This window comes from Stegodyphus dumicola, chromosome X2 (genome assembly GCF_044657685.1).
Source record: "Stegodyphus dumicola isolate Sdum_Otavi_A_Nest chromosome X2, ASM4465768v1".
In the NCBI taxonomy this organism is placed as follows: domain Eukaryota; kingdom Metazoa; phylum Arthropoda; class Arachnida; order Araneae; family Eresidae; genus Stegodyphus; species Stegodyphus dumicola.
The window spans coordinates 168,763,851-168,784,476 of NC_140781.1; the positions used below are offsets into that span (position 1 = coordinate 168,763,851).

The 20,626-nt window shown below is 33.4% G+C and overlaps 1 protein-coding gene across 2 annotated transcripts in view; it reads left to right on the top strand.

Moving 5' to 3' along the window:
- The first annotated feature begins 7,252 nt into the window (after positions 1–7,252).
- Positions 7,253–20,626, top strand: part of Vinc (vinculin) — a 148,834-nt gene continuing 135,460 nt past the window's right edge. Inside the window, exons 1-3 of one of the 2 annotated variants that reach the window (XM_085809507.1) lie at positions 7,253–7,497; positions 8,480–8,587; positions 13,821–13,992. In XM_085809507.1, coding sequence (XP_085665633.1) covers positions 7,441–7,497; positions 8,480–8,587; positions 13,821–13,992 — 337 coding nt within the window. In that variant the 5' untranslated portion in view covers positions 7,253–7,440. The remainder of the gene's footprint in view (positions 7,498–8,479; positions 8,588–13,820; positions 13,993–20,626) is intronic. The other variant, XM_085809508.1, reaches the window with a different exon arrangement.

A 20,626-nucleotide genomic window follows, 5' to 3' on the forward strand; every position in this document is an offset into this window, starting at 1 on the left:
ATCACAGTACAGATATTTATAGGGCATTCAGTACGATTTGAGGTACATTATGAATGCAGGTGCTACCAGGATAAAAAAACATTTATCTTTTCTGCTACGCAGATGAACACTATACATTTCAAGAGTAATATCAACATGGTAGTTACAGATATGGCGCTGTTTGACTTTTGTTTTTACTTATCAGATATTAGTAAATAAGGCATAGTTTGAAATTACACTGGTGTGCAAAAATTAAGGACGAAATCGAAAAATTAGCATATCAGCTGAACGAAGAGGCAGAGAGGACAGAAAGACCAATCAGGAGATTAAGTAAGATGATGTACGGTAGCACATGCGCAGATATGCAGGTAGACGTAATGGGGGAGTGTCTGAGTAGTGTAAAGCATTTTGTCGGTGTAAGATCAATATTTCTGACAAAGAGATTGCACGCCGTATAGCATTTAAAATCACACCGAGTTGCTGCCTCAGCGAGAAATGGCGAATAATCAATCTGTTAGACGATATCTGGATGCTTTTACCCGAGGTCGAATCATTGGGAAGTTGGAGGAAGGCCGCAGTGTGACAAGTGTGGCTGCAGAGTTCGGAATTGCTCACAGCAACGTTTCACGACTTTGGAGACAATTTCAACTACAGGAACAGCTATCCGGGGGTTCAGTAGTGGTCGTCCACGAGGAACTACACCCGCAGATGATCGGTATATTGCCTTACAGGCCAGAAGAAACAGGTGGCAGACAGCGGGAGAAATCGCTAGACACACGACACAGGCGACTGGACGACCGATATCGCGTTTTACCGTGGCCAGAAGAGTGCACGGTGGTGGTCTGTTTGCACAACGCCCTGTACGGTGTGTACCTCTAACGCCTGCCCATCGGAGAAGGCGTTCTCTGTGGTGCCGGGAACACCGGAATTGGAGAGACAATGAATGGGGATGAGTACTCTTTACAGATGAGAGCAGATTCAGTCTGAGTAGCGATTCTCATCGCATACTCATCTGGAGAGAGCGGGGAAGCCGCAATCATCCCTCGAACATCATTGAAAGGGACAGGTATGGAGGTGGCGGTGTTCTCGTTTGGGAAGGCATCATGCTTGGTAGTCGTACAGACCTTCACATCTTCGACGCAGGTTCAGTCAACGGGACCCGTTATTGTAACGAGATTCTTCTTCCATATGTGCGTCTTTTTAGAGGCGCTATGGGTCCGCTGTTCCTTTTCATGGACGACAATGCACCATGTCATTGCACAGTAGCTGGCGAACAGCTCTTAGAGAGTGAGGGTATTGAAAGTATGGATTGGCCGGCACGACCTCTGGATCTCAATCCCATCGAGCATGTATGGGATTTTCTAGGCAGACGCTTGGCAGCTCGTACCTTACCACCAGTAACGATTCCGGAGCTTCAATTGGCGCTGCAAGACGAATGGGCAGCAATGCCTCAACAACTCATTGACACCCACATTCTCAGCATGGGCAGACGCTGTGAAACCTGCCTAGCAGTCAGGGGAGATCATATCCCCTATTAAAGACCGGATGTTTCTTGCTGGACACCCATCACAGGGATGTTTCGGCCTTCAGTCGCATTGCGCTCCATGCTACGTTTTCAATAAAGCTTCTTTTTATCCCTCTGATTTCTCTTTTAGTAAGTGTTGCTTGCATTACTCATGTCTTTACGTATTGGGAATCTTACGGTATTAAATGTGTTGATTTAGAAAGCTTTTGTACAAAGTTATATTGAAAAAACCGTCTCGTCCTTAATTTTTGCACACCAGTGTAGTATACACACAATGTGATTTCAAAACATTAAATTAGTAATTATTAAAAAGACACACAAATTCTGATTCAAATGACAATTATGTTTCAAAAGCAAAACAACGTGAGTTGCTTATTACATGAGTAAATTACAACGTGTGTAAATTATGAATTCCGAGTCTCAGTTTGGCCATGCTTAATCTGTACATAAAGTATATGGCATATAATTATAAAAAAAAAAAACTTCTAAGAAACAGTATATTCTTTAATTTGTTTTAAGAATATGTTCTGAAAATTATTCAGATTTTTGAAGTTTTCAAAAAACAACACTTTTTTTTCACTTTTATGCAATACATAAATTGCTATTTCAGTGTCGATGAAGTATCAGATTTTCAATACTCAGCTACATAAATTTCTATCTATAAAAATTGTTTTCTTACTTTTTCATCAGCAACTAATCACAGATTAGTTGCTGATGAATTATTTTAGATATAAAAAATGCACTCAGATATATATGTTCTGCTTTACCACTCAGAAATAATACTTAAGTGAATTTTGTGGCATGGGCTATAATTTCACATCATTTTGAGTTTGTTAACTTCTTTAGAATATGTTCACTTTTATCTGGTTGCATGTGTAGTTTCCCTTTTATTTTTTGTTTATTACCTCTGTCTTTAAAATATATTGCACTCGCATTCTCTACATTGATTATATATTGTTTATGAAAATGATTATTTAGACAAAATAATGCATAAGACAATTAACATTGTATAACATTACAGAACTAATTCTAGAATGGCTACTATGTGGAAGGCTATAAAATACAGCATTTTTAAAGTAAATAATGGAAGCATATTTCTATCGTAGTTATATGAGAACTGAATAATATCAGATTATAGTATAGTTAGTTATACGAGAATATCTGAAATAATATTTTCACAAGCATACACATAATGTTTCAATACTTGGGTTTTCAAAGCAGAAAAAGTTATAAAATAATACACATTAAGAAATAAGTGTCAAAAGTAGCTAGTCATCTGATACATACGTAGATTATATGAGCAGGAATGTGATATATTAATACATATATAAAATTGGATCGAAAAGTAATTGCAATGCGTTTTCGTAATAGACGCACATTACTCGACTTTTAATGCTAGTTTAGAAACATAACAGAACAAAATTAGCAATCAGATACATAACAAATATAAGCACATCTTAATCCCGTTTTTCCCTATGTATTTTCCTTTTCTCCCTAGCACCTATTCCCCACATGATATTTACTTCCGTTGGCATAATGAAATGTCGCCCATATCCTTAAAGGAGCCAAGTTGGCGCAAACAAGGCTGTTCTCCGAACCTTATCCGAACCAAACCAAAGCAGACAGAGAGAGAGAAAGAGAGAAGGAATGAAGAAAAAATATATTTGGGAGGGAAGGTACAAAAAATTCGTTTAACTGCGTAGGACCTTTAAAAGTCCTAATCCGGCTGTGCTTAAAAGGGATCCATGATGACTAAGTGTCGACCACGGAGTATAATCATACTCCGTGGGGTCGACCAATAATAATGGCCCGGCAATTGATCGGCATAATCAAGATCCCATTCGTTAACAAAATTATTAATAAGATTAATATTTTTTATTAATATAAAGCTGTATCATATGGTAAGAGAAAAAATCAATAATACTTTTTTGATATTTGAATTTTTATGCAATAGGTACATTATAATAAGGTAAATCGCAAGAAAACACATTAAGAAAATTACGAAGAAAGCACAGTTGTAGTGGAAAATAAAAAACAGATTGAATATATTCGAATGCTATGATTTAAAAAAATAAATTAAGCAATTTTTGCCAAATATTAAAACACTTACATCAATACATGAAGTACAGCCACCACATTAATTAAAACTGAATTTTTGTTCAATTAGAACCTGTGATTTTGTGTTTGAAAACCTGTTTACATTTCAAAATTTATAATAATAATAATACCAAAAAAAATTACGTCCAAAGGGGTGTTTTTTTAACGTTTTATGTGTTACCTTTATTTACTAAATATCATTTTCTCTGCACTTAAACCATAAAATTCAGTTTAATAGCAATGTTGCAAAATAATTTTAAAATGAGCATATCTTTAGAATTTCCGATACACAGTTCCGCGAGATGGAGAAAAAAGTTTTTTTTTTTTTTCCGTATAGTTTTGCCATTGCTCGCTTTTAAAATGTTGAGTTTGTTAATCAAAAATTCGTTAACGTCTTACAAAATATAAAATTGATAATAAAACAAATTCCAAATTTCAAATTCGGTCTTTCAGTTGTCCATATTCGCAGTAGGATTACGTCAATCAATACTGGATGGCTCTAGATACCGTTGTTTTATCAAAATGCTAGAAACATGCACACATTTAATTCTACATTTTTAACTTATTCAAATGTAATACAGGGCGATATTATTTGATGGCTACGATTTGAAAAGTGTACAGCCTTTTAAAGTTCTCAACGCAAAATCGCAAAACGAAAACAATAGTCCTTCAGGGACAAAGCCCCTTTGGACTAATAACTAAGAATGAATCTAATAACTATTTTCACAAAACCTTTGTTCATATTCTTAATGTAAATGTTATCTTTAATTTATTTATATGGAATTATTTGATTTATGATTACGTTCGGCATGGCATTTATATAGAAAAAAGTGAGGGGGGGGGTTCAATGCAAGAAAATAATTAGGAATCCCTGGCTGTAAAGCACGATTCTTCCCACATGGATTAAATTATTTCAATAGCTTCTAGGACCAAACGTCAGAAAAGTGCTTCCTAAGTGCAACCTATTGCTATCAAAATGCAGGGGGAAGAAGAATTATAGGGGAAAAAATGGGGTCCTAATGAAGTGCAATGCTTAAATAAGCTAGTCGGAAGAAGAAAATGTGACAGGAACCCTCTTTTGCCAATGACAGAGATGAAGTTCTATTCTGAGTCCTTGTCAAGGTGAAGACTATAACCTATCCCTATAAGGAAAATTTTTGGAATTGTTACAACTGTCTCACAATTGCTCGATTTCTTTTTGATGATTCTGATGGCCTTCTTAAAACTATTGAGTTAATTTAACAGAGTATTATTTGATTATGGTAATTTTTGAATTGCTAATTTCTCCGCAAAATAATGTAGGTGTAATATTAAGAGTCTTGGTAGGTACAATTTGGCTTTAAGGATATAGACGACATATTATGGGGGAAAAGGGATTAAGAAGTGCTTATTTTGTTTATAAACTGAGACCTAATTTGGTTCTGTTATCCAACTAAATTAATATTAAAAGTGAAGTAATGTGGATTTATGAAAAGAATGTAGGGCAATTACTTTTGGATATGATTTCATATATGTATTAATGAATCCCTTTTCTGCTCATATCATCTACATACGTATTATATAATTAGCTAAATGTTCTGCTTTTGGTTGTGTTCCTACTTCCATTTCCATTACTTTATTCTTGCTCCCCATAGATACAGTAACAGCAACTAAAATTGCAATTCGATGCTGCTTCTATTGCGTACAAGCATAGCTAGTTGCGTCTTCTGACCTCAACAGTAATTCGAAATTTTATTTAATTGTTTATGAGATTTTCTTCTACAGCTGAAACGTAATCTTTTTAGTTAAGTTAATGTTTGTTCGAAACAGAGATTTTTTAATCTCTTGCAAATACGAATCGAGCTTCAAACAAGTTCTTTTAGCTATTTGCCGAATCATAACAAGATATATTTGTCCAACAGGAACCAATTGTCGCCACGAACGCTGTTCTCCGAGCAAGAGAGATGGTGTCCAATTCCAATTGCTTTCGCTCGCACTTGGTTTCAACTACACAGAGTTATTACCAAAAGTTCAGAGTTGCCAAAGGCCATTCACGGTAGTAAAATAAAAGAGATGTACTTTAGGTACATCTGTCACTCGGAGGCGTAAAAAACTTTCAGAGCTTGGCATTCCTTGTCGTGGTGGCAAATGTTGCATTCAAAAATAACAAAAGTCGTAATTATAAAACACAGAAAAAAGCTGAAAACTATTTACATAAATACAACTACCAAGACGGGTTGTGACGTATGGTGCGGGGTCTTTTGACCACATATTCAACAATAGGGTCATAATCGCACAGGCTTCTAATAGAAGCGTAGGAAGAGGTTCTAAGGCTTTCAAAGAAATTATGCGAAGGGATCAAAATTTGTTCATGCATGGCCTTCACATTCAGATCCTCCTGAATTTGAGAGTTCCTCACAAACTACGATGAGTTCACAATCGCTCTAAGTATTTTATTTTGTATTATGTCTAGTTTAGCACGCTCAGTCTTGTTGGCTGTCGCCCCTGTGTATAACATAATCTGTCTGATTAAGGACAGATACTGTGTTCTTTTGATTTTTATCGATAAGTTAGACTTCCTGCCAATCAAGCTGTAAAGGGCACAGAACGCAGCATTCGCTTTTTCCGCTACGGCTGTAACATGGTATTTAAAGGTGAGCTTACTATCTATAATACCTCCTAAATACTTAAAGGAGTCAGCCATCGGAACCGTATAGTTTTTAATTTTGATATCCGTATTAACAATTACATTCTGCCTGTAGCGTCTGTAAAGCGCAACACAGCATTTACTAGAATTTAAATTGATTTTCCAATCCTCGCACCATTTCGTAACGATATTTACTTTGAAATGCAGTTTTTCCATTGCAAGAGGCGGGCTGACAGAATCCGTAAGTACGACCGTGTCGTCGGTGTATTTTAGAATCTTGGAATCCAAGGGATTAGATGGTGTAATTTAAGTAAATAAAATAAAAATGCCAATGCCAGCTAAAGCAATGAGAAAGCTCGCAAAATCTCTCTCAAGATCCAGCAAATACGCTTAGACTTTTGATATGCAGTTCAGGATTGAAAAATAATTCATGACAGATCAGTAACCAAGCATATTTATAATTTTGATAAAAAAGAAACAAAATTAAAATATTTATCAAAATGAAAAGAGGACCTGGGAGTGTCAAAAGGTCTACAAAATAAAAATAAATAGATTAAAAACTAAAAAATAAATTCATTAGAAAAAAGTACTATTCGTTTAAAACGTCAGCCTGCTCATAGAATTTATTCCCAAATTATCATAAAATATCCTAAAAGACATTATTATTTATCTTGAGAATATTGTAAAATATTGGGATCTGCTGAAATTCTAATACCTTTTCAATAATTTTAAAGAAAATAATTTTTGAGAGTTATCAAGAAGTTAGAATATTACAAAGCAATGACTTTTACATAAAACTGACGCATTAATTATGCTATTATCAAAATATTTAAAACGTTCTTTATGACCTTGTACTTGAATGATTCGACCTCCACCTATCTGTAAATACAATATCATACCCAATCACACCAATACAAAAGCCAACCCACACACAGAGCACAGTTTTATTTTGAATCACTGATCTTGCGTAGGTTTGAACTCCTTAAATCGTCCAATAAAAATCGTTGTTGTGGTTCCTCAGAACACGAGGTGCTGTTTCCATTTATGGTTTGACATTAAATGCTAGGGAAGCGATGGGTTGATCTGGAGCCACACCTGTGTAATTTGTGTGGTTAAATTTCTGTTTCTTTTCACTTTAATTTTTATCTCTTAGGATATCACTGATTTGCTGAATTTTGTTTTGTGCTTTTGATATTTGTTTATATCTCGGAAAATGTCAGTTTTTCATACCAAGACCATACAGAGTATCTTAGAACCTGTAGCTCAACAAGTATGTTTTTCATTTAGCAAAAGTTTTCTGAATTATAGAATTTTGAAGGCTTATCAAGTGTAAGAGTAAAAACGAACAGTTTTCCTAGTAGAAATACTTTTTGATATGTTAGATTGTCATTTTAAAAGAAAGTGAACGAAATAAATATTTTGTAATTTCATGCATATTTCTCATCAAATTTAATGTAGGTTCCGAGAAGTACTAAATTAATGTATAAAATTAATATATAAATTGTGAGCAATCTTTTTGTTTCTCCTAGCCGTTTATCCTTTTTTTTTAAAAAAAAAGGAAGGAAGTCTTTTGGTATCCAGAAAAAAGCATATGAGACATATCAAACACCTCTGTGAGAAATTATGCCATGCACTATATTTATATTCGGTTTTCGTCTAAAATATTAATAATTTTAAGTTAATACATTGTAAATTTACCATCATACTGATAAAGTTTTTATTTCTTTACAAGGAAAGATCTTTTTCATTTATGGAAAACTGAATGTCGATTTTAGTTTTTCACATTTAATTAGCACATTTTTCTCAGTTACGTTGTAATATAATTTTTCTTTTTTTTTTGTGACTATATTTTGAACCCCCCCCCATTAAAAATTTGAAAATTTAAAGTATGCATTCTTATTTAGATATTGGTGAAATAGCTATAAATCAGTCAATTTGTTTTGCATACTATATTTAATCAATTTTTATGGCTAATGTGAGTAAAGTAGGCTTTAGATGGTTAACGTGAAATAGTCATTTTTTGTTATTCTGTATGTAAATTTGTATTTAATTTCTTCCACATTATTTTCTAAGCATTAAAAATTTCAGAGATATGTTGTTACTCCTGACTGAATCAAATGTAATGTAAGCTAGTGAATCAGTTTAGATATTAGAGATTTTAAATTTAATATATGATTTAATCAGCTAAGTGTATCAAATGTGTGTGTATTTTTGAAAAAATCTTTTGAATAATTTTGATATTTTCCTTACAGGTTTCTAGGTTGGTAATACTTCATGAAGAAGCTGAAGATGGGAATGCCATGCCTGATTTGTCAAGACCTGTACAAGCTGTTAGCAGAGCAGTTGCAAATTTGGTTAAAGTTAGTATAATGTGTCTTTATGAAACATTTCAGATTTTATTCAGATATTTAACCAGTTATTGGATGATTTGATTATTGAATTGTTTGGATATAGCATGCCAATTAAAATTGATGTTTTAGATCCAAAATGTTAGTCTTAATTGAAATGTGTTAATTAATTTTGCAGGTTTCTGAATAAAACTATTTGCCATGTAGTAATTAACTTTTTTTTGAAAATATTTGAATATTTTAAAGAAGTTAAGATAATGCTTATTATTATTTCTAAATGCAGCAGATCGAGCAACACTTATGTGTTGACTGCTTCTAAAATTGTCAGTTTGCATCAAAATGTCATGATAGATTGTCGGTAAATTTTTTCCTTCGAGGTGTAACCATCAGCCTTTTTCATTGTCTAAACACTTGCTCAATTTTTTTGAGTATGTTCTGTATTAGTTATTTTTCTGCTTGATCTTAGGAATTTGCCAGATAAGAAAGTGGGAGCAGTCTATTTTCTTTTTTAAGACTTGGAATTTATTTAATTATGGCAGAGAACATAAGTTGATTTGGTTATGGCTGTTCGCCTCTGCTTTTTTCCAGAATTGTGAAATTTTGCTGAATGTTCTAATATCCAGATAGTGGAATTCTACATGATTAAAGAAAATACATTACAGACACTCGGCCTTGAATGCATAGATGGATATTGAGAACAATGGTAAACTCGAGGTACTTATCCATTAGCCAGACAGAAATGATTTATGCATTTTCGTCTACCTATTGAGATATCAAAAAGTCACCAAATTAATAATCATAGAGAAACATCTAAATAAAAAAACAGTTTGCTGTGCCACTCTGCCATAGTAAACTGAAGTAATTATATGTGTTTCATTTTAAAAGGGCCCACCAGCGGCTGAGCGGTAAAGTCGCTGAACACTGGTAGTTCGGTCCGAGGTTGGAATCCCGCGAACGGGCTGGCTGCATGGGCGTTTTCGTGGTTTTCCCCATGTGTAATGTGTATACGAGCCAGTTTCCCTTAGAAAGTCCTCCACGAAGGCATCCCTTCACGTAGGCAGATAGCCCTCGTGTGCTTTGCCATAATTAAATACACCATACACACCATAAAAATTAAAAATTGAGATATTTATTATTGATACCATTTTAAAAGTATCAATAATAAATATCTCAATTTGATCATCAAAGTGGATAAAAGATTGTTTATTAAATATGAGAAAGCTACTTCTGTATGTTGCTAAGAGAATTAATGAGTACTTTCTATCTGAAACATCTAATCCTTAAGATGAAAAATGTGTAATATATTCAGATTCTTGGAAATTACATAATTGTATTAGAAACAGGGTTAGCCTATATTTAAGGCTGTCTTTTAGATTATCGCAAAGTTGTTGTTTCATTTATGGTAACCGGAGTAGTTGAATGTTATGGAAATCCTATTATGATGTAATTGGTTGTGTGATTGCAGTGAATTTGACTGATGGGAAAAGATTTGTAAGAGCTTGTTTGTGTGTTGGATGTTGATTAGGAAGTACATTGCTTATATTGTGGTTTACATGGTAAAATAGCTGAATGTGGCAAGATTAATTTGAAGTTTCTGTATGATTTTGAACAAAAGGGGGAAAAAAAGCATTATTTGACTAGTATGTAAATGAAGGTTTACTGAGTAGCCATTAGAAGTGTCCTGTTTGTATTAAAGAAATGTGTATGGTCGTACATAAAGATCATAGAAATGACTTTGAATGGGTTTATCGCAAGAAAAGTTCAAATGGTCCATTATAAAACATTCCATTAGAAAGAGAACATGGTTTGAGGAAAGTTTTTGGATGCTGTTAAGGAATTTTGTGTGCCACAGACTGAAGACAATGGAAATTTCTTAATAAGGTAAGTGGATATTTCCTTTGTGTAGTGCGTGGATGCGATAGTAGTGCATATTGCTTTTTCATGTTATTTCATTGCTTGATTTAAAATGTAGTTTATTGAGATTATATATATTTTGTTTGGCTCTAGAGTAGAATTGGATACTCCTTTGATTTTTAAGTGATAATAGATAGATGTATACATGGACAAAATGCCGAGTTTGTGCAATTCTGTGATTTTTTTTTTTTTTTTTTTTTTTTTTAAAGGGAAAATAGGTCAATGGATACTGAGTTTGTGCAGTTCTTTGACTTGTTATTTTGGCTGCTATGCCAATTTTCACCAAAGATCACCCGTAAATATATTTTTACCAGAAGTAGTGGGACTTCACAGTATGGGAGTTAACTTAGTCACTTTCACAGAGCATTCTAGTTTCTTAGTTTAACAAGGGTACCATATTTAACTACTGATCAGGTATCATTTTGCTGAGGGCCCATCAGTGGCTGAGCATTAACGTTTCTGAACACTGGTAGTTCAACCTGGGATTGAATCCCAGTGAACGGGCTGGCTGCGTGGCTGGCTTTGGGGTTTTCCCCATGTGTAATGTTGATGTGAACCAGTGTCCCTTGAAAATCGTCCACAAAGGCAACCCACTTTATCGGCAGATAACCTTCAAGTTGCTTTGACTTAATCAATTAACCTCACCAACTTTTTGTTAAGTATTATAAATTCATTTTAAGAAAGCTTTATTATTTTTACAACAGCTGTTAGATTTATTTATTGTTAAAGGAGAGATCTAGGCAGAATCCATCTGATATTTATGTATGAAAGAGAAGAGGTAGCCTTTAAAGTTTTGTCTGTACCAGCCAGTCACCTGTATCCAATGTGGAGACTTATGTGTATTAGTAAAAATTGCCAAATTTTCAAAGTGGGCCAAACTATGGCAATTATGCATATAACAACTCTTCAGTTTTAACAAGCGACGTCATTTTTATATGTGTTCTTTGCGTTTAAACAAATTATGATATTTTTTGCTTTAAATTAAATTTTATTGTAAGCATTTATAAGATTTGCCTGCAGTGGAAGAAAGTACTGTAAAATATTTTGCAACAATATAGTATTTTGCCATAAATTTGTTAAAAGGAACAATTGCTTTCAATACATTCTTAAAGTGATTGCAGTGAAATTTCTACCAGAATAAAAGAAACAGAAACCTGTTTGTAAGTAGGTTTAACCGATCATCAGGATAACTACCAAATTAAAATATAAATTATGTATGCATGCAATAAATAAAGTACTTGCTTCTTAAATTGGCTACCTCAGTCATTCACAAAAATTAGTCATCCGAATTGTGAAACTTAATAAATGACTAAGATTTTTAATGTGCAACATTTAATTTTGAGATTTTTTTTTATTATGAAGTTGTTCATGTGATATTATCGATTTGATATTTTTCTTCCTGTGAAATGTCTGCCATTTTAAATTTATAATCGGATGGAAAAGAAACCAATTTTTTTGTGACTAATTGTAACATGCAGCATATTTGTTTTCATGCTTAATTTAGACCATAGTTTCTCATTCCTTTGTTACTACCCCCTTTCTAAAAATGTTGGGAATTTTTTAACTTTCTTTCAAATAGAAGTTAAGCAGTACTTTTTTCATGATATTGTTAATTCAGTTTGTATTCTTAACTGTTTTTTCCCCCTCTAAAATGTTATTCAATTTAGCAATAAAATTGCAGGTGGTTTCTCAACTTAACTATATCATGATAGTAAAATTTATAGCAAAGTTGGTTTCACATTTGTTGTCTTCAGAAATAGTCTTAAATTCGAGCACTTTCAATTTAGAATTTGAGACGCACTGTTCGACCTTCTGAATTTAAACTTCATCATCAAATAGATCACTGAACAAAATAGTGCTATTTCAGATTATCTTATTTGAACCGATCCCCTTTCATCCTTGGAGACTCTAAAATGTATTTGTTCTTCAAAATAACACAATCATCAAGATTCAAAGACAACTTAGAAACCTGAAAGATAAAAACATTTTGTTTTCTTTTGCATTTGTTCGTGGGCACATAGGTTAATATTCTTGGAAAGACTGTCCCCAAGCCTGAAATGAACGTTTTTGTCAATATCCTTAAATCCTTTTATAAGAAGGTCATGAACGAAAGTATTGTGGAGTTGTGGAATACATTCAAATAAAGAGTTCAAATAAAGAGGGGTGAACTAAGATTTTTCCCTTTCAGCAAAATGTGATGATGTCATGTAATCATTTTTTTTACAATGACACAGTTTCTTACTGGCCTTTAAAGTTGGCCATGGAAACTTTAAAAGTTACCTGAGCAGAGTTAAATTGGGTCGAAAGACTTTTTGTGATTGGAGCCCTGGTGCCAAGGAAAATGTTGAACACGTTGTAAAGTCCTTATTTTATTGTAACCAATTATTTTAAGTTAAGAGACTTTCTTTTCCCTTCTAATTTCAGTTTCCTGCCAGAAAGTAAATTTTAATGACATAATATGCAAATCTAAGTGATTTCAGAAGCAGTATTTAAGTAGCGGTTTTAAGAGTTCGTGAGGTGTGGTAGCAGAGTTAGTTCTGAATTTATGCTGCATGTTTTGAAATACCTCTATAGTTGGTGTTAGCCATGCTCTTCAGATTATATTGATATTCTAGGCTTGGCTTTGCTGTGTGCAGCTGATTTACCGGCTTATATAAATAAGAAGCCAGTTGTTTAGTCATCTTAATTTATTGTGATTTTATATTTTTATTTTCTGTTCAAGTCAGCCACTAGTGGTGGTAATTGTGAGTACCGAGTGTGTGCAACCTTTATTTAGTTCAAATAAAAAAGTTATTTAAACCTTCACCTGCAGTATCTGTTTTTCAAAGATATAGCAAGAATTTGCTATGCAATCTTTTTCTGCAGAGCCTACAGTGAATGCTCCTGAAAAGAACATGGAGGCGCTATAACTACAGTGAAAGAAAGATCTTAAAATTGGCACTTAAAAATATTAACTGGCCTCCAGATTTTCATCAGTTTATTTTTCAGAGAAGTGCATTTAACTATTTATATGAATTATTGTAATCCTTCATAATTTTTTTTTTTTTTAAATTTTTCCTTTACTGTTATTTTTTTGTATTATGTTTCATATTTACTTCTCTAAGTCCCATGTTTACTATGGTACAAAGGGAATTGCTGGCATTTTTAATAAGAGCTGTTACTTATTGGAAATAAGAGAAAACATCCAATGTTTTGAATATTTCTGATGAAGTCTGTCAAACTGTTAAAAAAGAAATATTTCTGCTGTACCAAAATTTGATCAGTTTATTCCTAAGAAAGTTTGTAATTCAGAAATTCACTGGTAGAGGACTTATTGTGCTTTTATTTGAAGGTTGGTAGAGAAACTATCAATAGCAGTGATGATCCAATCTTCAGACAAGAAATGCCTGCTGCATTACAGAGAGTTGAAAAGGCTTCCAAACTTCTTGAAGAAGCTTCTGTTATGCTTGGATGTGATCCATACTCTCAACCTGCCAGAAAAAAGTTAATCGAGGGATCTAAAGGTATTTGTACTGTTACAATACTTAAGTATTATTGCAACCACCTTAATAAAGGTAGCCAAATTTTCAGAAGTCGCCAAACTCGGGCAACCATGCCCACAACAGTTCTTTAGGTAACCACATCCATTATAAATTGCAGTCCAAAACTCCACTGAACAGCTTTATTTCTGGAAAAAATTGTCACACTATGTCAAGGTGGTTGTTTTAATACATAAGTACCTTAATAACTAGCTTTTGTTGATGGTCAGTTTATGAAGTCGTGTTTTTCATTGCTTTCATTTTATTTTAAATTATGCTTTCATTCATTTTCTGTGACTAACTTCCCACAAAGCATTTTTGGCAATCAGTGCTAAAGTATTGTTAATCAAAATGCAATACTTCTGCAAAGTACGGCACTCACTGAAAGGATGAATCTATGTCTAAGTAAAAAGGAAGCTAGTTATACTATATGTTTCTTGAACAAAAAGTTGCAACATGAATTTGTATTCAGTGCATAAATCATGTCATGTGATATTGCATTTTGGCTGAACAATGACTGTTGTTATTATTTTTTTTTTAGAGTTGAGAATATTGATTTGAACTGAATATTGACCAATTTCAAATCAAAAAGAGAAATGTATTTTTATGTTCAGGCTGTAGAGTAAGTCAGAATATATCCAGTATTAGTAATAAATTTGGTATCTTTTGGTTAACAGTATAACTAGGAACCTGCTATAAAAATTGATGCACTTGGAACCTGCTATAAAAATTGATGCAAAATCTAGCTTGAAATAGGTATTGTAATCCTAACGATGTATAAAGCTTCATGAAAGGAGTAGCTAATTTATTACATCTACAAAATAACCACAAAAACAAAGATAAGTACTGGAATTCACAATGTAAACTTAGCTTCTTACAGCCCAGTTTTTTTCATTATAGCACTATTTCTCGTGGCATAATCTTTAAGTTGGATGATTATGATGCTCTGGTATTAAAAAATACAGTTTCAAATGTTTTCATAAAAATCTTTCAATATGGATAACATCTCTGTTTTGGAAGAATTTAATTGTGACTTTACATCATCTGGCAGGTTTCAAATCATATAATCTATGTTGATTTGCTCTGTCCTTTTTTTTTTTTTTTTATTAAAGGAAATATACTTCAAAATAAGTAGTTGAAGCATTTGGCAAAAAATATAGGAACTTGCTTGGGCTTGCCTAAGCCCTGCTTAAGCCCTGCCTACTTGAATATCTCCAAGCAATTATCTCTACATGTCTGCAGTGCTGTGCCAATCCATCAACACAGGGATATGTATCTCTCGCGTATCACATACGTGTCTGCCATTCCTGCAAGAGTGAGAGTTGCAATCATTGCACACGATAGGATACATTGTAACCAGAGACATATTTGGTGACAGCCAATGAAATTGTATGCAGAAATCATGTCCTAAAAGCCTACTATTATTATCATTTAGCTTGTAGAGACATTAGGTAATTTGGAAGCAGAAAAGATAAAAAATGAGCAACCACCTTCGCCGGGAATAGAACCGTGAACCTCTAGAATATGCGCTCAGTGTGCAGACCACCACACCGAGAAGGCGGGAGAAATACCTTATATACTCCCCCTTTTAAAGGGCAACTGGGGTTTTCAGGGGACCCAGTCGCCAAATCCTGGGTAAGGAGAATCATCATCCACAGTCCTTTTAGTTCAGGCGTCACTGTAGAGACATTATGATTTTTTGGAAGCAAGAGAGATTGAAAAATGAGCAACCACCTTCGCTGGGTATCAAACCGCGGACCTCTGGAAAACGCGTTCAACGGGCATACCACCACACCACGGAGGCATGCCAAGAAGGTGGAAGAAATACCTTATAAGCTTACTGAATAACATACATTGCTAATCATTTGGAGTTTTTATTATTTGAACAAACTTAATTTATGATGCAATATTTCTTTCAAATTTTAATTTCTGGTTTATTTCTTTATAAATAGAATATATTTTCACCTTGATACAAGTGATTTGTCATTGTAAACTATACAGTGGTGTATTTTTTTATCTCCTTTTTAGCAATAACTAAATCTAATAGAATATTTTTTCTGTTTAAGGGAATTAAGGCACTTTTCTGTTTTGCCGGCACAAATGATAAAGTCGTCAATAATGGTACAACTGATGCCAAATGGAATATCTTCGCTGGTAATCTTTTACCCTTCATTTTCAAAACAAGTCACAGACATTTCTTATCAGATTGATTGTTTCTTTCAATACTGGCATACAATTACATAGAATTTTGACAAGATAGTTAAATTTTATGCTCTAAGACCATTCACGGTAATTAATTAGGATGCAATCACACCACTCACCCGAAGGCGAAAATATAGAAAAGACAAAATCAAGGGTTAACTTCATCAAATCTAATGAGAATGCACTAGCAAAGTAAAGTACTGCGGTTTTATATAATTTCTGATTAAGCTATTCGCATAAATTGAAATAATTGTTGCATTTAAACTTGTATTCCATAAGATTTAATTTAAGATTTAACTTGAAATTGGTGTAGATAATTACTGAGAGAATAAGTTTTTTGTAGCGTAGTTTACGTGAGATAAGATCACTTGGGGTCACGTGATACGAACCGACGAATTAGGATGTTGAACCAAGAAAGCATAGTAAATTAATGTCTTTTTACAAATTTATTGGCTTTTTATAAAATTTTAAACCATATTAAAATGTTTATGCCTTCGAAATAAAAAATTCTTAGAACTAACATTTGTTAACATTTTTTATGTGTATACTGTATGCTGTCGCCAACAAAGTGTGCTTGGCAAGATTTGCGCCGGTGAAACTGGAAAATACCGGAATTAATTTATCATCTGATTGTGCTTGATTTTATTTCTGATTTTCTTATTGTTAATGATTTTTCAACTGTTAGACTCTAGGCACATTTACCAAAGTATTTCAATTTCCCATGAACCAGCAGATTGTGAATTCGAAACTAGCTGAGCTATTTTCTGAATTTTTCCACTGAAAATAAGTGTTTTATTTCTTCTGTCTTCTGTAATTAACAGAATTCTATTCATATGTAAATTATTAAAATTTTACATGTGGTATATAGTAATTTCATGTCATTTTATTATTATGGTACTTTTCTGTTTCGCTGGCACAAATCTCACCAAGCAGACTTTATTGGCGACAGCATACAGTATACACATAAAAAATGTTAAGAAATGTTAGTTCTAAGAATTTTTTATTTTGAAGGCATAAGCATTTTAATATCATTTAAAATGTTGTAAACAGCCAATAAGTAAAGACAGTAAATTTGTAAAAAGACATTAATTTAAGAATTTACTATGCTTTCATGGTTCAACATCCTGATTCGCCGTTTCTTAGCACGTGACCCCAAGTGATCTTATCTCACGTAAACTACGCTACAAAAATCAAATCGAAGTGTCTCAGTAATTATCTACATTAATTTCAAGTTAAATCATAATTCCAAATGCAAGTTTAAATGCAAAAATTATTTCAATTCATATGTATAGCTTACTCAGAAATTATGTAAAACTGCAGTGCTTTGCTTCGCTAGTGCATTCTCACAAGAATTGATAAATTAAATTTTTAACTTTGCCTATTCTATATTCTCTCAGTAGACTTGAGGAATTTAACACTTGACTTTGCCTTCGGGTGAGTAGTGTGATTGCATCCTAGTTGACTTAATTATTGCGAATGGCCTTAAAGCATAAACTTGAACTATCTGGTAAAAATTCTATGTAATTGTATGTCATATTGAAAGAAACAATCAATCTGATAAGAAATTTTCTGAGACTTGTTTTAAAAATAGGCGTAATAGGTACCAGTGAATATATTCCGTTTGGCATCAGTTGTACTATTATTGGCGACTTTATCACCTGCGCCGGCAAAATGGAAAAGTACCATTATGGTACATAAAATTTTATATCAATTAATTATTAGCATAATTATTTATAAATTATGTAAATATAATGACTAGATTTTTACATTATTTATAAAGTGAAAAAATTTGTTTTCTTCTTTCTTGTACTTAAAAAAAAAAAAAAAAGGTGTTATTATGACTATACCTATCAGCAATGTGTATTACATTTTATGCTAGATAATATATATATATATATATATATATATATAAATTTATTTACTAAAGATCATGCAACATTATATATATATATACACATACATTTTGTAATTGCCCTCCTTTTCCGTTTCATTAATTTTTTAAAAATTTACAATATTTAATTATTTTTCATTTTTATTCACATTTTTTATCACTATTACTTTCTGTTTGCTTATTTAGCTTTCTATTTATTATAACTGTAATTATTATTACAAATTATTCAAAGAATTAAGTCCTGAAAAATAAAAGCATTAAAAATTTTTAAATTTATTATGTTTGTTGGGAAATTGATGAAGATCTCCTATTGGATACAAATCACATTATCTGCTTTGACTGCTGTGATAATCTTAATAGCTCAGAGAAATTTAGATACAAAAATCTCTCTGTATAGATGAAATGCTATTAAGCAACATATCTGTAAGGGAGACTTGTTTGGAGGTATGTCTCATCATGTAGGTAGGGCTTTAACCCTTCACGACAGCGCACCTTTGTTTAACACGCTCCTGTGGGACGGAAGGGAATCGAAGGCAGTCACTGTACAAGATGGAAGTTTTGCATTGCTAAGCCTAATTTTGTAAAAAAAATCAGGAAAAAAAAAAAAAGTTTCACTTCTAGCATTGTAATTTTTGGTATCATTTTAGATTATTATTTGAGCTCTTATGTATGTTAAAATTAGCACATAATAACGTTTTTTTCTTTATTTTGCGTGAAAATATACTTAAAAAATTCCTTATCTCGTAAGATGCATACAGAAGGAAATTTTTAGGTGTGTCCAGACCGGACACACTATGCCACAAAGGGTTAAGCATACTGCTGAGTGTAGTAATCACAATAAACACACTAAAAGCCTGTTTTGAACATTGGAATCTTTTATATGCTTCTCTGCTTAGTAACAAAGAGTTTCTAATAGGAATTGCCATTAGAAGTTTGATAGTAACATCCCATTTTTCTTTCTATGAGCTGTATCAAGGTTGGTTTAAAATTATAGAGGGCTGAAGCACTTAGAAGATTTTGTTGCCCCCATATATATTTACACCAGTTTTTCTTCCTTCATTCCTTCTTTCTATTTAACTGCACTGGGAAAACTGGCAATGGGAAATTTTTAAGTGTCCCTTTCCTGAATATTTAAGGATCTTTTTATGGTGTTCCTTTTCCTTAATACCTAAAGCACATGCTTATATTGCTTACTGGTTAATCTGGTTTGATGTGGCCAAGGATAAATTCTTGGAACAAAAAGAGGGATACAGTGATGGGGGAGGTGTGTCTTCTGAAAGAGAGGCATGTAATTCTACTCACCTTTTAAAAGTTATCAAAAGGATTTCCAGAGTTCTGTGCATACTTTTTGATGACTTAACGTCTCTCATCTGCATAATTTTTCAAAAGGGATGTTAAAAAAATATATATAAAACTTTTTCTGTTATTCGAGCTTTTTGGTTAGTTGAATGCTGGGTAGTTGGGCTTTTACTATATTTGTGTAACAGTTACAATGCAGAAGTATTCTGGTGTTCTAGAAAAAGTCTGATTTTACTGTGCAAATTCTACTCTATATGCCAAATTAATATTTACTTCATATATTTTGTACTGGATTTGCCATCAGAGCATTGTTTTGAAATGTGAGCCACCATTAAACATTCAAAATCTCAGATGTAGTTAAATAACAGTATTATTTTGAAATACTGTTAGTTATGTAAGATGTAGTTTAGTAGTGATATTATTTTGAAAGAAAAAAGGGCTAAAAGTCACTTAAATAATGAATTATCTAACTCAAACCTCCTATTGACGCCAGTGATAAGTATTTGGACACTGACTACCAATAAGTATTTGGACACCTATGCAATTGACGATATCTGCGGTCCTAAGGTACGTCACGGACTCTGCCGGTATATATCGTGTAGGAAACAGCATCGGCTTTAGTCGCATGCAAGATGCCTCGCAGTTCGAAGCTCTCTGATTTCGAGAAAGGTATAATTATCGGGTATCACAAATGTGGCCGATCCTCAAGGGACATATCTAGCGGTCTGAAGTACCCAAAATTGACAGTGGCATTTGTGATTAAGAAGTGGAAGGTGAGCGATGATTGTCGGAATGTGCCCCGAGTCGGCAGACAAAAGAAACTGGGAGGTAGAGACCGATGAAACTGGGAGATAGAGACCAATGAAACTGGGAGACAGAGACCGACGAGAGCTATCCAGACAAATTCGGAAGAACCGCACCCAACCGATGGCCCTCATCCGCGAGGAGTTTCAAGAGGCCATCCGGGATTATTGTTTCAATGAATACCATCCGTAAGGAAGCACATCTGCTTGGTTTTTCATGGGCGTGCTGCTGCTCATAAGCCTTTGATCACAAAGTCCAACCACGCTGCTCGGTTAATGTGGAGCAAAACACATCGAAATTGGACCGTAGATCAGTGGAAACAGGTTCTTTGGAGTGACGAATCAACGTTCACCCTTTACCGTTCGGATGGCAGGGTCTGGGTCTGGCGTCTGCCTGGAGAACGTCTCCTGCCAGAATGCATTG